The 18,413-nt window shown below is 27.2% G+C and overlaps 1 protein-coding gene across 1 annotated transcript; it reads left to right on the forward strand.

The window, feature by feature from the left end:
- Window positions 1-13,000: 13,000 nt before the first annotated feature.
- Window positions 13,001-14,506, forward strand: LOC145829207 (glucoside xylosyltransferase 1-like). Its single transcript, XM_082936940.1, has one exon. It carries the CDS (start codon window positions 13,004-13,006, stop codon window positions 14,189-14,191), a length of 1,188 nt encoding a protein of 395 aa, XP_082793066.1. The 5' UTR covers window positions 13,001-13,003; the 3' UTR covers window positions 14,192-14,506.
- Window positions 14,507-18,413: the final 3,907 nt, after the last annotated feature.

The following is an 18,413-nucleotide window of genomic DNA, read 5'->3' on the forward strand; positions in this document are numbered from 1 at the left end:
AGATCCTGAATTTAGGGTTCCAACTAAAATTTTAAAAAGAAATTTATAAGGAAGTTATCAAAAAATAATGAATTTTAAATTTTACAAACTTATGAAAGCCATTTTTTGACCAAAAATAACATATAGACTTATATTATAGTAAATTTCATAATCTTTCAGATGCTTTTTTTAGATTTTAAAAATATTAAGTAACTTTTTTTTTATGACCGGTTATATAAAAGGTTGTCTTTATAAAGGGTATATAAAGGGTAACTTTAAAGCCGTTTTTCTCGAGTTTTTAAAAACGGGCTTTAAAATCTATCTTCTCCTTCATTTTTCAAGCAATCTTCTTCAAATTTTCAGGAAATGTTCCTTACATTATGAGAAATAAACGTTATTTGTGAATTTTAATAATTTAAAAAAATAAAAATTTTATGACAAAAAAAAAAAAAAAAAGTGATTTTTTATCGAATTTTTTTTTTTTTTTTTTTAAAAAGGTATTTTTACTTGAAATTTTTTAAAGTCACAAATAACGTTTTTTTGTTATTGTATAAAGAATAGACTGTGAAAGTTTGAAGAAGATCGCTTAAAAATGAAGGAGGAGATAGATTTTGAATGCATTAGTCTTTTTTTGCCGTTTTAGTTTTTCCTTCCCCATAAGGAACCTGTTATGCGGCCCGACTTTGGCCGGTCATATCTCAAAAACTAATTCGAATTTTTAAAAACAGTAAAAAGCAACTTGAAGCTTAGTAAAAACTCTATAAAATAAGATCAACTTGTAAAAAACATGGCCTACCCCCCCCCCTATGGCCTTAAAGGTACATAAAATAATATGTCATTAATCATTTATAAGCAGTTTTAATAAAAAAATTTTGAAAGTTCTAAGGTTTTTGAGCTCTAATTTTAATTAAATAAGCAAACTCAAGTTAAATTGTATTTGAAATAAATAAGGAAAATAATTATCCACTAGGTGGCACATGGAGTCACAGTTTTGTACTGATATTTATAAGATGTTTTTTTTAATAATAAAATTAATAATTAACTTTTTTTTCATATGTATTCCACTACGTAGTGTCACTGTTTTGGCTTTCAAATTTCAATCAATAAACAATGAAATGTAATTTTTAAGACTTTCACATATTTTTAAATATTTTCTTGGGATTTATAGAGATTTTTCACAATATGGGAATTTTATAGGGATGTGGGAACCCTGTAAGTCATTAAAACAACATAGAAAGGTTATATCATATGTGGCATAGAGTTTTCAATGTGGCCTCTGGTTTCAAAAGTTTCTTCTAGACTTTAAAAAGTACAAGTTTTCTTGTTCCTTTTTAGTAGAAATTCAATTTTAAGGTTATTTATAAATAATGTTAAATTAGTTATAAGATACAGTAATACTACTTTGAATGATTCATAATAAGAAACTTTTAAATAACAAAAAAAAATGTGTACCTCATTTCTAACCTAAAATACACCATTTTACAAGCAAAGATGTTTGGAGTTCCAGGTTTTGCAGGTTGATTATGCCTAATTTTCAAAATCCAGGTTTTAAATGGCCGCCCTGCTTTTTGAGACCAATTATGACAGTAATAATAAGGTCAAACAGTGGAGGCAAACTCTGTTTAACTGAAAAAGGGGAATTAGTTTCATATAAAATCAATATTTGTATATATTTTCTTTAATTTATATTTTAATATAGTTTAAAATATTTTAAAATCATATCACATGAACCTATCTAAAACTAAGTAATTAGAACAAAAGTTATCATATTTATACTATATTTTATAAATATTTATGCTTCTTAAAATAAAATTATTTATAAATTAGTCAAGACAAACACATATTTTAACATTTTGGTTTTTTGACATCTTGAAAATGCTTAGAAGACGATAAAAATAAAAATGTTTGATAATGAAAAGCAACACTTTACACTGAATCAATGAAAATTCAAAAGATGAATTCTAAAGTTCAATTTCAGGATGTTAAAAATAGAAATGTTAAAATATGTGTTTGTCTTGCCTATTTAAAATTAATTTTTAACTAAAAAGCATAAATATTATTACAGTATAATTAAAATTCACTAAACTAGAATTAAGTGACTATAAAAAATTAATAACTGACAATATTACTAAAGATTATTTTAAAATATATTATAGTCACTAAATTGTAGTTTTGTGAATTTTAGTAGTTTGTTTAGAATTAGATGAAAGATTAATTTTTGCACTGCATATTTGTACTTTAAAATATTTGATTATTATGTCATAGTATGTTTTTTTCTTATAACTTTTGTATTATTGTTGTTTAGCAAAGTCCAATTCATTTCAAACCTACAGCTGAGAATTAAAAATAAGTTATTGTTTTTATGAAAAATATGTTTAGTACTTTTCAAAATTGAATTTTCTTAAAAAAATATTTAAAAGCCCTTCAAGCAGCTCTGTTGAAAGTGATTAAACTTATATAATATAATGGCTGTTGATTCTTCCAAGCACATCAAAATGGTGAAAAACCACTATAAAAACTATTTAATGACAATATTACTAAAGAATACTTTAAAGTCTTTCATAGTCACTTTATTGTAGTTTTGTTAATTTTAGTTGCTTGTTTAGATGAAAGAATAATTTTTGCACTGAATATTTGTACTATAAAATATTTAATAATTACGTCAGTGTTTTTTGTTTTGTTTTATTGTATAACTTTTGTATTAATGTCAGGGTTGCCACTCTTTGAGCCAAAAAATCTTCCCTGAGTGACCAAAAATTTCCCTGAGTAACCTTAAATTTCCCTGAGTTTCCCTGAGTATTTTTCAAATCTTAAAAAAAAAATTTTCTCTTCTAACACAAATTATTAATACCTCATTGTCATTTTTGTTGTATGTGTATGCTTCTGCATTAAATTTATAAAAAAACTGTTTTCAAAAACTCAATCTTTGTAAGTTTACTTTTTTGTTCTCCTAACTTGCTCAAAGTATCACCTTTATTTGGAACATTTTTAGCAAAGCGCTGTTGCTCAAGATATGCCAAATATTGGGCCCTAGAAGATTTTACAAATTTTAACAATTCAGAACTTAGTTCAACTGTGCTTGGTTCTAGACTGTTTGCATATAGATGATCTTTGATCATTCTTCGGGACCTTATTGTCATCTCTCCCATATTAGTTGATATTACTTCCTTCTTTAAGCTAAAGCCCCGTTCAACACTTGCCTGGCCATTGTGAAGCACAAAAACAGCCTCAAGGACTCTTGTTAAATCTTTATACTTGCTTGGGATATCGAGTGTGTCAAAATAAAAGGTGTCTAAACTGTGACCTTTTTCAAGAAAATTTTCAAAAAGTATTTGAGTGTTAGAAGAACTTAACAAATCAATGTATTGATTAATGCTGTCATCACCCTCTTTTGCTTTTAGTATCTTCATGCTGACAAGTTGTTGGACCAACCTTGTAAAGTTTCTGACACAACGGTCTCTACCCATTCCAATTAGACATGCCGGATTTAAAACAGCAGCCCTTCTTAAAAAGTTCAAACCAACAGTCATTCTTGTTTTAATTTTTACTATTATAGCAAATATAAAAAGTTTACATTCATTGTGAAATGACTTGAAAAAAATGTTAGAAACTTTACCTTGATTTAGCAAATCTTGAATTAAAGTAGAAGCAGCACATCCTAACTCTACACCTTTTTTGTGAAAACTTTTATCTTGAAAATGCTCATTATTTAGTTCAAGTAGCTTTTTTCCATTTGAATGGGCTTCCATGAAAGAAGTAGTAAAAACAATATTCATTAACTTGTATACTAACTTCTGTATATCATCATACATGAAAGGAATGCTTGGGCTGTTTTCCTGATAGCTTGTTAAATATGGAACCAAAATTGAGGCAACAAAGCTAAAAAAATTCAATTTCACAACATCATCCTTTATAGCATTGCTTATAGTTATAAAATCTTGACCTGGTGGCTGTTTGTAACCAGGCAGTTTTTTCCAGTACTGTACCATTTTAACAACATTAGGCCAAATTAAAATGGCTCTGTCAGCTACCTGCTTTGACTCTAACCATCTTGTGGTCTAAATAACCACTTAAATAATAAAAATTACTACTTATGAACAAAATATTGAAACTGGATTAACTAAACCTCATTCTAGATCTAGAAAAAAATTTCCCTGAGATTTTCAAAAACTTCCCTGAAATTTAGAGAAAAAATCAAAACTTCCCTGAGTTTCCCTCAGTTAAAAGAAAAATGCCAAAATTCCCTGAGTTTCCCTGAGATTCCCTGAGTTTCCCTGAGATTTTCTACAGTTTGAAAATTCCCTGAGATTCCCTGAGTTCCCTGAGTTCCCTGAGTGTGTGGCAACCCTGTAATGTTTAGCAAAGTGCATTTCATTTTGAACTTACAAATTATTATTTAAAAAAAATTGTTTTTATAAAACATATGTTCTGTTCTTTTTAAATTCCAGTTTTCTCAATAAACTATATAAAGATATATAAACAAACTGTGCAAATACTTTGATAGCTTAATTTTATTTTTTGTAAAAAATGTTGGACCCTCTACCAGCAATGGCTTTCAGTAAACAGCTAAACAATAAAAATCTAAAGATGATAAAAACAAAAAAATACAACTTAAAAATAACAGAAACTTGATGTTAGTAAAAAAGTGAAACTCACTTTAAAACTCATTTACAACATTAAAATGTGCAATGTTGCAGCAAAAATTTGAGTTATATTTACCAACCTCTAAAACAAATAAACACATTTAAAAATATTTTTCACAATTTTTCAACCATCTACATAGTCTTTTCTTTTGTAAAACTTGGATTATTAAGGTTAAATATTTATTTTTTTACTAAAAATAAATTTTTCCAACTTAATACAAAAAATTGTCTAATATAAATAATTGTTAGCAACCAGTATAATAGCACACTTTTAAACTCTATTTACCTCTTAGTACAAATTATGTTTTTCTTAAGGTTTTAAGTTTTATTTGGTCAGAACTTTTTTGTTTTGTGTATGTGTAGGCCATTAGTTCAAGTCTTGCAATATTTAGTTTTCTGAGAGTTTTCAAAGCTATTAGGCAACACTTTGATTAGTTTTATAATATAGTTTTGAGATTAAATTTTCTAAAGGTTCTTTTATTTTATTTTTGAATTCAAGTTTCTTTTAATATGTGCACTTTTGAAATAAAACTGAAAATTCATCAACTTCTAAAACACACATTATATTCTGAAAATGAGTTTGAAATATTTTAAATTGAAAATTAATTTTTTTTCTTATCATCTAATCTAAGTTGATGGCATTTTGAAATCAAGTTTATTGTTAGAATTGGCGCCATAGATACAAAAACATGATTTAGAAAAAATCATACTTATTAGCTAATTGAAGGACAAAAAAGACGCTCATAATGTTTGGTCATAGGACCTGGTGCACGAAGAACCTTTCAGTTATCGAGTCTTACGAGACCTAAACTAAAGTTTTAAACTTTGATTAGAAAAAACGGCACGATCTCTTACTTAAAGTAAAAAAAGTATTTTTTTAATTTATTATTTTTCGTATAAATAAAACTTATATTAACTAGTTATATATCAATAAAAAGGACATAGATATTTGGTTAATTACTTCATTGCAATTGATGGCCTAAATGCGAGTGGGTGTAAGAATGGCACAGCGACACTTTAGCACGGGTCGTCAAATCAGCACGGTGGGTCACTCTTGCACGGTGTCATTTTAGCACGTCGTGTCACTTTAGCACAGTGGGTCACTTTACCACGATGAGTCAATTTTGCACGGCGTCATTTTAGCACGGAGGGTCACTTTAGAACGGTGAGTCACTTTAGAACGGTGAGTCACTTTTGCACGGTGTTTTTTAGCACGGTGTCACTTTAGCGCTATACGTCACTTTAGCACAGTGGGTCACTTTTGAACGGAGTGTTGTTTTTGCACGAACTAAAGCTTTTCAATAGAAGGATTTATGAATATTTTTATTCAACTGATAAAGATAAATGTTTATACTTTAAAGTTGCATAAATATTTAACTTTAGTCAAAACTCTTTTTCTTTAATTTGTGTATTAGTTCTTTATTACAAAAATATAATATCATATTTTCTAGTACTTTTTGTTTATATTTGTAATTCTAGTAAATATTTTGATAGTATTTAATATCAAACCTAAAAATGTTAAAGTTTTTCAATTAATAATTGTATACATTTTAAACTATATAAATGTTACGATAAGATAGCAAAGATAATAAATTATCAATACGATAGTATTTTTTCGAAAAATTAAAAGAGAGCTGAGATTTTTAAAAAAATTGTAAAAATCTCAAGAATACCAAGTAAAAAAATTATTTAAAAACAAATTAAAGTCTGCTTTTAGAGACTTTTAGCGCATAATTATTACTGATTTTGTAATTAATGTATAATTTTTTTTAATTCTTTTTATTATTGGTACTTGGTAGTATATTGTTTTTGTTAGCTTCGTAAAAAACGTGTTGATTTGTAGACACTTTTCACAACATGGATTCTTAATTTTTATAGAATAAAAACCAATTTTATGAATTTATAACATCATAATTATAAAAATGTTTAGCTTTTTAAGCTTTAAATTCTAAGAACAACTGAATTTGTCAGGTTTTTTAGTGATTTCACTTAAATTAGGTATGTTATAAATAGTATAGCCATTTACAAGTATTTAAAAACAGATTTTTAATAAAAAGATAGTAAGTTTTCAATTATATAGGACTAAGATTGTAACAATTATAGCAAAAAACAAGAATATCCATAAGTTTTAAAAAATTCTAAACTACCTATTTTTGGCTTAAACTTTGCCAACAACTCTGACTTACTTGGGCTTATACCATGCCAATAACTTTTGTCACTTACTGGGGCTTATGTTTTGAAAAAACCTTCGTAACTTACTTTGGCTTATTTTTTTTGCCAATACTTCTTACATATTAGGGCTTATACTTTTTAATAATTTCGTTAACTTTTTGGCTTATATATAACCAATACTTTAGACTAGGGGTGGGCAACGTACGACCCGTGAATGAAAATAGTTTTGTATCAAGTTCAAGTTAAAACAGTTTTGCAGCAATTAATTAAGAATTTAACGTTTATTTTTAAATGTTTATTGTTTAATAACATATTTGATTTTAGTTTTGTTATTTTTGCAATACTTTTATAATAAGTCTTTTATTCAATAGATAAATATGAAAGTCCGTGAAACGTAAAAATAGGAACTTAAAATTTCTTTATGTGTGTATGAATGTTTTCTATGAATTCAAACTTGTAAGTATTTGAAACTAACGTATCAAGCAATTATAATTTTAAAACATTAATCTTTTTTTATTTTGATAGTTACCATTAACTAAATACAGTATAATTAAAAATTTAATAAAAGTAGTAAATTTAAATTTATTGTTACGTTACTAATATTTTTACTTTATAAAACTGAATAATAACTTGAATTAAGAACAAATTGTTTTAATATTTACAAAAGTAAAACTGGGAACAGGTATAAATTGCACGAGGTTACTAAATTGCACGAGGGGACTAAATTGCACGAGAACAAAATTGGACGAGTACACAAAATTGCCCGAAGCCAAATTTGCACGAGGGTGCAAAATGGTCTTCGTTCAATTTTTTTCCCTCGTGCAAATTTGGCTTCGTGCAATTTTGTGTACTCGTGCAATTTTGTTCTCGTGCAATTTAGTCCCCTCGTGCAATTTGGTAACCTCGTGCAATTTAGACCTGTTCTGAGTTTTACTTGTATAAATATTAAAATATTTTTTTTTTAAATTCAAGTTAGCACAAGGGAACAAAATTGAACGAAGACCATTTTTCATTAAGGGTCAATTTTGCACGAATTATATTTTTGCACGAGAGTAAATAAATAAAGAAAAATAATAAACAAAATGAAAATTTAATAAAAAAAAGAGAAAAAATACTTACCGAGGGTAAGAGTTAGGGGAAATAGTGATAGTAAAAATAAAAATAAAAAAGTAACTAAAAAAAAAATATTTAAAAAATCAATTAAGTAAAGAAAAACTAACGACCGAGGGTAAAGGATAGGGGTAACAGTGATCGTAAAATAAAAATTATAAAAAAAATTATAAAAAAAATAAAACAAAAAGACTAAAAATAGAATAAAAATAAAATAATAAATAAAAAATAACTTACCGACCGAGGGTAATAGTAATAATATAAGAAATTAAAATTAAAACTAAAAAAATTTAAGGTATTAAAAAAAAAAAAATCGAACCGTGAAAAATTTTCTACTCGTGCAAAAAAGTCTTCGTGCAAAAGTGACCATTTGTGTAAAAGTATCTTCGTGCAATTTTGTGCACTCGTGCAATTTTGTCCCTTCGTGCAATTTTGTACGTTCGTGCAATTTAGACAGCTACCCAGTAAAACTAGCTACACGTTCAAAAAAAAATTTAGAGCATGTAGTGGTTGCTTAATCGTTTTAACTTTATTTGTTTTTTAGAATTTGTTATATATACTTTACACCGTTGTCAAAGAAACTTAGTATGTACTACATTTTGAATAATATTAGAATACTTAAAAAAATAAGTTGTAAATTATGTTTAAATTTTTTACGTATCTGATGCGTTTCTGCATTTAATTTTTCAATTAAGTTTAAAAACACGTGTTTTATATATTACTGAGTTAAATATATTTATAATTAAAATTTTATTATTGTAGTATTTTCACATAGAGGTTTAAAAATGTTTTGTTTGTATAAAATAAGACTAAGTTCAAAATAAAAAAAACTGTAAAAAAGACGCTTCAAGCAAAAAAAGAGAAAAAAAGGTGCAAAAATGACTCTCGGTGATAAACTGACGTCGTGCAAAAGTGACGCTCCATGCAAAAATGACGCAGTGCAAAATTGATGCCGTGCAAAATAAAAGGCACCATGCAAAAGTGACCCACTGTCCTAAAGTGACGCTGTGCAAAAATGACCCACCGTGCAAAAGTGATGCACCGTGGCAAAGTGACCCACTGTGCTAAAGTGACGGACCGTGCTTAAATGACGTCGTGCTATAGTGACCCTCCGTGCCAAAGTGGTCAGGTTTGTTAAAAGAAAATAATAATTTTGCTGATATTTAATTTGTTCTTCATCATTGCTTGCCATGGCAGTGCTCAAAAATGTTTAAGAGGCACATATTACAAGAAAGCTGATGGGACAATGAGCCATTCGACGTTTGAAGTAGGCTTGGGAATACCTATTTAGTGCCTTAATCAAAGTCAAACAAAGTGCATAACCTACAGCGGCACTTTAAAACATAAAAAAAACTGGTGAAGTATGTGAGTTTTTTGGAATTCTTTTTAATTTGTACTTGTAACAAATTCGTTTCTACAGTAAACAGTAAAAGTTTTTGAGGTTTTATGCTTTCCATTTTGCAAAAAAAAATCTTTTAGTTTTCATTTAGTAAAAAACACAATAGTTGTGATTATTTATTGTTATTTAGCGGTTTTCAAAAAAAAGCTAAATTTTTTAAATGTGTTTTGTTACTTATACGGCGTCGTTTAAAAACTTTACTTGTTGGCTAGATTAAATATTTAAAAAACAGGTATCTGCTATGAAAGTATCATAGAAAGAGGGATGGTCCAAATATGCACGAAGGGACACTTTTGCACGAATGGTCATTTTTGCACAAGACTTTGAAAATATAAAACCTGAAAAAAACGAAAAGACAAATTCATAAAAAACAAAAAATTTGAATAAATAAGTTGCCGACCAAGGTAAAGGTTAGGGGTAACAGTGATAGAAAATTAAAAAATAAAATTTACTAATAAAAATATTTAATAAAAAGAAAACAAGAAATTAAAAAATAAATTCATAATAAAAGCAAAAAAAAGAATAAAAATAAGTTACGGACCGAGGGTAAGGGTTAGGAGTAACAGCGATAGTAAAAATAAAACAATTGAAACATTATTTTAAAACTTATGAAATTTTAAAAAATTCAAATCCGGGCAAAAGTATCATTGTGCAAAAGTGTTTGTGGAGTTTTATCGCTTAAAGACGTTAAATATTTAGTTTTTTACATTAAATCAGTCCTAACTTTAAAAAGCAGTTTTTAGCTAGCTTGTATGAGTTCGTTTTTCTAATTTTTTGAAAAAAAACATATTTTATCTATAGTGTACTTTTTTTTACCTAATTTTTAATACCACTCAGTTAAAAACTTGGTAGCTCTAAGTGTAAAAGATGTCTGATAGATTTTTAAAAGTCTAATTCTAAAATTTTTTAAGCTTTTTTGTTGTAAAATATTCTCAATTTTGTTTGTATATTTATTTTTACATTCTGTCTTAAATTAAATATGGGTTTGGGGTAACAGTGATATTAAAAATAAAAAATGAATAAAAATAACATAATGAAAAAAAAAAAAAAAATTACTGACCGAGGGTAAAAGTTAAAAGTGATAGAAAAAAATATATATATAAATATATAAATACCTGATGAAAAATATTAATCAAAAAAGAAAAAATAAGAAGAAAAAAAAATAAATCAAAAAAAAGTTACCAACCGAGGATAAGGGTTAAGTAATAGCATAGTAAAAAATATAAACAAATTAAAGCTTATAAAAAGATTATAAAATTTTTCAAACCGTGCAAAAGTCACCCTTCGTGCAAAAGTGTCTTTCTGCAAAAGTTACCCCTCATTCAAAATTGATATCGTGCAAAAGTGTCTTCATGCAAAAGGGTCTTCGTGCATATTAGACGCTTACCCATATATAAAACATGGCGGTATTGTGAACAAAATATACTGAGACGTTTTCTTCTATCTATTTAAAATTACTTTTGTTTTAAACTGAAAGAGTCAGCGTACACATAAAACTAGTTTAATTTGAATAAAACAGTTTTTAAGATGTTTTGGATTGTTTTATATTTCTATTTAAAAATTAAGGGCTTTAAATAATTTCATTACAAACTAAACAAAGCTTTACATTTTGGCAGCGTTTTATGAACGACGGGTCACATTTACTTTTAAAAATTTGCGAGAGCCGTACCTCAAAGAAAAGTTTTCTTTTGCAAACCGATGTGATTTGAACACACTATAATTAAATTATGAAAATTATTTTATATTATTAAACTTATGAAGTTTTATTAAAAACGAATTTTATGAAAATTTTATTAAACGAATATAAAATTCTCGTGCTGCAGTTTTTAAATGTCTGTATTAGTTAGCTAATTTAATACGATATAGAGATTGACGCTTAAAAGTATGGTCAAAAGACCTATTTTATTAAAAGACTTTACGCTCATCGAAATTTTAGATCTCTATAAACATTATTAAGTTAAACATTATAAATATATCTATTTAATTTGAAGTAAGGTTGTTTAAGATTTATAATTTTTTTCATTTAATGTTTAACGATTGGCTCATGAAATGAAAATGATACAAATTGGAAAAATGATACAGAAGTAGAAATAAATAAGCTACCAAATTACTGTAAACTACTAAATATAAAAAGTATATATAAAACCTATTTTATATTTTTGCTTTATAACTTAAATGAGTTGGTTTACTGCATAAGAAATTTATAGATTTTTTAAAAGAAAAAGTAAATATAATTAACTATTTTAAAACTAATTGTATGATTTTCAGTTCAACGTTTTCAGTTAAATTAAGCTGATCAACTAATACTACTTACTGGAATGTTTAAATTAAGCTAAAGTTTTCATTTATTAATCTCGCCAAGAAGTTTAAAAAACATTTTTAAGTAACAACAGCAAGCAAAGATGTATTTTAATCATCAATTGTAAGTTTAAAACCGTATAAAATTTCAAAACTATTTGTTTTAAAGCATGATTTAAAATAAAAAAATTATGTTTTGTATGAAATTGTTTTAATTTATTTTAAATATTTTGATGTAAATTAACAGTTTTCAAAAATGTTGTTCTTTTATCTAGAAAGTTTTTCTTAGCTTTTAACCAAATAAAAACATAAATACTTTTAAGGCTTTATCTAATGAATTCAGTTTGAATATTCTTTTTGTAATTGTTAAAGTTTAGCTTTAACTCTGAATTTTATAAAACAAACGCAAGCATGTTTTTTAATTCCATAGTTTGACTTTAAAGTTATGCTTTGTGTTTCAAATCCAAACAGTTTTTTTCATCAAACTATATTTTAAGTTTATAATTGCTGTTTCTTAGTCTTTGAAAATATATTTTTCAAATTTCTGAACAAAAAAAAAACTTATAAGTTGATTAAACTTTTAAAAGTAAAAAACTAAAACAAAAAAAATCTTGTATAAATTTTACTTAGCTGTAAAACCTTTTGAATTTTGTACTTACAATTATATAAATGTATTTATTACTTTTTATTATCATTAAGTTTAAAAAGTGTACTTTTTATAAAAATAGCCCAAGGCTGATTTACTTTTGCTGAAAAAATCTTGAATGTTTAGTATGATATTTGTACTTAATGCTATACAGTGAACATATAATAAAATTAACGATTTTACTTTAGTTGTAGTTATATTAAACCAAACTTAGTTCGTAAATTATAATGCTAATTTAGTTACAGTAATTTATAACATTTTATATATTATAAGTGAGCTTTTTAGTTTTTTGTTTAAAGCATTGAGCATTTTATAAACAAAAAGATATATTTTAATTCTAAAGTAAACTTTATTGATTCTGAATTTAAAAATATATTTTATGGTCTATTTGAAATATTTTTATTAAGTTTCATTCAAAAATGTTGTTTGTTTTTTAAGTTATGACAAATAAATATTCTTATTTTACGACAAAGTAGAATTTAAAAAGTCTAAAACTTCTACAAAATGAATAAATGTATGTAATCTTAAATTAACTATTTTACATTATAATGTTTTAATAGTCTTTTTATAATAACAAGAACAGTAACTGTTAACTAAATTTTTATTATCTATGAAATTGTTTTTTGTAACTTGAGCAATAAAAGCAAAAGATATCGACTTTTTGAAAAAAGTAAAGTGATAAGACCTATCTAAAAATAACTGAAATATTTCAAAATAGCTTTACTAATAATTTCTAAAATTCTGCAGAAATCTGAAATGAATAGGTACAAATGGAGTTTGCCGAAGTGTAAGTTCATTTTTCTAACAATAATAGTTCTCTTACTTCTTTTCAAATTCGGCTACAGGCGACATTCAGATGCATTAATTAAAGCAAAACATTTGAAAAATAACAAAGTTTCTTCAGTTCACATCGCACTTGTATCTTGTGCCAGACTAGATTACCAGAACGTGAGATACTCAAACAAGGCCGTTGATCAATCTGTCACTATGATGAAATCAGCTATTGCGACATCAAACTGTCCCATACACTTTCACGTGTTCACTGAACCCGATATGAAATTAGATTTTGAAAGCGAACTGGAAACTTGGCCGGAAAAAGCTCTCAACCGAATCAATGTGACGTTGTACGACATAAACTACGAGCGGTTCGTGCCGAAAGAGCTGGGAGAAGAGTTGAAAGTGTGGTACAAGCCGTGCGGGAGTTACAGGCTTTTCGCACCCATGCTGCTCGATGAAGTTGGAGTCGGCAAAGCAGTCTACGTCGACAATGACGTATTGTTTGTTCGATCAGTGGCCGATATTTGGAGTGAGTTTGACAATTTCGATGAAAATCAAGTCATGGGAGTCGCACCAACTAGCGGTGAGACTTTTCAAGGCTCGGATTCGAATGAGTTTAGTATAAAAAGTAAAGAAAGCGGCTATTTTCAGATAAATTCTGGAGTCTTGCTTTTTGATATTCGTAAAATGCTGGTAAGTGAATGGAAGCTTGATAAAATTGGTGATGAGTCGTTAGAATACGGCAAAAAGCTGATTCTTAAGTATTACTTTAGGTACAAAAGTTCCGCGGAACATGACCAAAAGCTGCTTAATATAATATTCCATTACAATCCTGAGATGCTTAGGCCGATATCCTGCAGATGGAATTTTAAAAACAATATGTGCTCATCAGATGACTTGACTTGTCCTGATGCAGAGTCTTTTGGAGCAGGAGCAGTGCATGGAATATCTTCGTCGTTTTTTGGTGATGTCAATCCTACGTTTCGAGCTCTTTATGAGTGTTTTTTGAACTTTGATTTTACTAAAGACGATCTAGAAAGTTTTCTCGATTCCTATCTTCAGATGCTAGATTCAACCGCAGTTGGCACTTATTGCTATAATAAACACTATACAATAAGTTCATCCTTAAGTCAAACTATAAAAGATCTAAAACCGTTCAATGTATAATATTTATATTTGTACAAAACAACATTTAAAGATTTCTTTAAATGTTGAGCTAAAGTTTAACTTACTTTAAATTTTGTTTATGTTTCAAATTATTTATTATTATCTTTTCGTTGTTCAACATTATCACTGTGAAAATTTTGAATTTAAAAATAGTAGTTTAAAAACTTCCTACAAAATAATTAAAATTATGCAGACAAGACTTAAGAAACTATTGTTTTTTTTAAATCAATGAAAACAGTTTGATATATTTTATTTGAATTTATACAAGTATTATCTTTGAATCTAAAAATAATTTTTAATTGTAACTCTGAGAAAGTACACTGATTTCAACTATATAAATTTAAAACAGAGTTTACGAAGTAAGCTGTGTTACTTTCTGTAGATCAATCGTAATTTATTTTAGTATTTACGTTATGAAAAATTTAAACTTTACTTTCATGTTTTCTTGAGGTGAAAGTTAATTAAGAAAATGTACTTTGTGTAAGTATAAGTTATAAGATTTTATAATTATTATGCCGCTTGAAAAATGGAAGAGTAGGAGTAACTTTCAGTAACGATACTAAATATTAAAGTAAGGAGGTTTTGTAATCGTCTTAAAATAAAATTATAATAAAGTTGTAGTAGATAAAACTGTTTTACATACCACTTTTCAAAATAAAGTAATCTAGTTTTAATAAATTATAGAATTCATATCTAGCTGACTATTAAAAGCTTCGTTATGTTTTAAATTTTAGCTGATCGTACAATTAAGCATAAAGTGGCAAAAGTTTACTTAAATCTTAAGAAAAACTCATTAAACTAAAGTTTTATGTTATTACTTCCCCTACTTTATGTACTTTTGTTTCTAAAATACTTTTATAAGCTTTAAGTTTTTATTAAAAAAAAACACTTTATTATTATGTGTTTAATTGTTTCTAAAAATTTTAAAACTATTTTAACTAAAATTTGTTTTGATCAACTTTTTAGACCAAATCGATTAAACACTTTTAAATAAGGTAGTGTTATTAATCATTTAATATAGTATTATTTTATGTTCAAGCTGAAGCCTAGACAGGGGATAATTTTTTTTTTACTTGACAAGCTTCGAAAAATATCATTTGTTGGACGCAACTGTTTAAAAAAGTCTTAGCGGGCTGTGTAATTTAAAAAGAAGTAATATAAAAAAAAACTCTATGAGACTTAAATTGCAATGATAGAACATGTAATAAACACTCCGGTAAACTAGAAAGTTAATTAACAGCACTTTTCAAAATATTATCTATCAGAAGCTCAAGATGTTTTTAAGCTATAAAATAAGTCAAACTTTGTAAATCAATAATTTGGCATAGTTGAGCTTTTTCATCACTGTACAACAAACTTTACCACGAAGATATTATAGCATAAATACGAGATATTAGTTGTTGTCTCGTTTAAAACATATAGTAGCTAAGACGTTGAGTTGAAATGTTTTTGTTGTGTCTTTTTTAATACTCATACGAACAAGCACTTAAAAACTTTTGTACACAAATTTCTTTTGTAAGACTTATATCTGTCTGACGTGTTTCAACAATAACAACAAAACGTCGCAGTCTGTATAAAATAAATTATTAAGTGTACGCTACAGTATAATTATGTTGCGTGTAAAAATTAATAAAGTGTCTGTAATAGTTTTGTAGTGTTAATTTGTTAGTTACTTTTAGCTTTCATACGTAAAATAACCTTTTTTCAAGACTTTAACAAAATAGCTTGATTCTTTTTACAATACTATTTAAAAAAAATTTTGTTGATCTTTTGTTAACAAACACTTAAAATTATATTTTGAATAGTTTTAATTTAGCTATTTGTTCTCATTTAATTATATTAAATTATGTAAAAACTCTACAAATGCAGCTCATTTAATACTTGGTTATTGAAACTTTAAGAGGCAGCAATAGTTCAACAAAATTTTCTGCGCGACAATTTAATTAACATGAAGTATGTTGTTCTTAGAATCCGATACAGCACCCTGTTTAATTCACACGCTTCAACTAACAATTAAAGTTTTACTGTCTTCAGCAAATAACATAAGTGTGTTGATAGCCAAGGCCCGTCAAACTGTAGGCCACTTTAATCATTCTTCTACAGTGTGCGAGAAACTAAAAAATCTGGTCACTTTAGGTTCATCAATTTCGATGCAAAAATTCTTTCTACTTATGCAAGATGTTAAAACAAGGTGAAACTCAACCTACCTTATGCTGAAAAGACTAGAATTTTTTTTTTTTATTTCCAGAACTACGTGGCTAAAAAAAGATTAAACCCGAAAATATTCTTACAGCTGATGAATTTGAAATTTGTTAGCCTCCTTAATGAGCTACTCGAACCCTTTTACATAGTAACGCAGCAGTGTAGTAAAAACAACGCATTGCTGTTAAGTGTAATCCCGCATGCAACAGTACTAAAAAAAATTTTAGTCATGAAGCTTATAGTCCACCAGGTAAAAATAGTTCTAAAACCTTAGCAACCTTTGCAGAAAATAAAAAATAGGCTTTTGAAAGAAGGTTTTATACTACTATAATGTTTATTGAACGAAAAAAAGTGCTCAAATATTTGGTCCAAGGACCTTGTTTACAAAAAAACATTTCGATTATCGAGTCATACACTAGGATACAGTTTAAAGTCATGTCCAGGACAAGTAAAAGCACACGAATAAACGTTCATGATAACGACGTATTTTACTCACAACAGCTGTTGATCTACGGTATCGACTTGAATTTTTCCCTGTTAATCTCAAAAAGAAGGTTGTAAGGCTACTGAGATCAGAAATAAAATTCATAGTTGGCGTTTGACTGGTCATAGTGGTCAAGTTCCTCTAGTACCGCCTAATAAACCTAAAGCTCAACGACCTAAAAATGATGTTTCCAAAATTTTTTGTCGTTCTATTCTACATTTAAAACGGAAACAAGTGCAACACTCACGAAAGTGAGCAACAAGATTCAGTTTATCAAGAGATTGAGACAGAAGATAAGATTTTTTTGGCTGAAAAAAAAAATCTGCTGAAGAAGTTTAAGAAGCTGAAGTCTTGTCTTGGTGGAACTCAAACAAGAAAAAGTACACACATCTTGCCAGGTTTGCAAGAAGGCATTTTTCGGAACCACCATCTTCTGTTTATTCTGAAAGGTTATTTTCAGAAGCTGGTAACTTGTTCGGACAAAAGCGAAATTGATTGCTTCCAAAATCTGGCGAAAAACTTTTATAACTTCATAACAACTTGAATAAATATAAATAGGTTTCTTTGTAGCAAAATGACGTTGATATGAGTTAAAGTTATTTACTAAATTACTTAATTTTTTATTTGTAAAAAAAGAAAGAAAAATTTGAACGCTCACAACTAAGGTAAATGGATTGGTGTGGAGAAAGACCTTTCGGTTATCGAGCTGCGCACAATTTGCCTAACTTAAACAGTTGCTAAAGAAGTTATTATTTATCTTATACGTCGTACTTTTATAAATAAAAGTATAATGATAACAAACTATACAGTATCCTTTCTTTATTACACTAACACGTGTTTCTGTGTTGTAACGGATTAACACACTTCAACGGAGCTCTGTAAAAAGATAAATACTGTAAGGAAAGAATAGAAGCTGAAGAAGGTATATACATGAGTCCATTAAAAAATAACTGCTATAGATTTTTATAGGTTAACGTTAAGTAATAGATAAAATACTTAATGTTAAATCCGACTGTTATAAATCTATAAATATTTGTAACTATTAACACTAAGTTAAATAAATTAAAGTAAAAATATAAATTAAAATCACAAATCATAACATAAACTACTTACATGAAGTGAAGGAAGTACTAACTCTAGATATTTAGTGGTTACTAATCATTCAAAAGTATATATAATAGTTACGTCACAATATCCTAAGTTTTATATCCTAATCCTAAATCCTAAGTTATATATCCTTGTGTAAAAACATTAGGAGAAGCTAGTAAACTTGTACTATAAAGTTAGATAATTTATTCTTTATGTTTGGGAAAAATAGTAGAGAGCTTTAATTTAAAAAGTTAACTACTTAACTAGCTTGTCCTAATTTTTATATACAACAGCATAATATTGTGACGTAACTATTATACATTCTTTTGAATGATTAGTGACCACTAAATATTTAGAATTAGTACTTCCTTCATTTCATGTAAGTAGTTTATATTATGATTTGTTGTTTTATTTTGTATTTTTGCTTTAACTTAGTCAATTTAGACT

This window comes from Thalia democratica, chromosome 2, assembly GCF_965202585.1.
Source record: "Thalia democratica chromosome 2, ktThaDemo2.hap1.1, whole genome shotgun sequence".
Classification (NCBI taxonomy): domain Eukaryota; kingdom Metazoa; phylum Chordata; class Thaliacea; order Salpida; family Salpidae; genus Thalia; species Thalia democratica.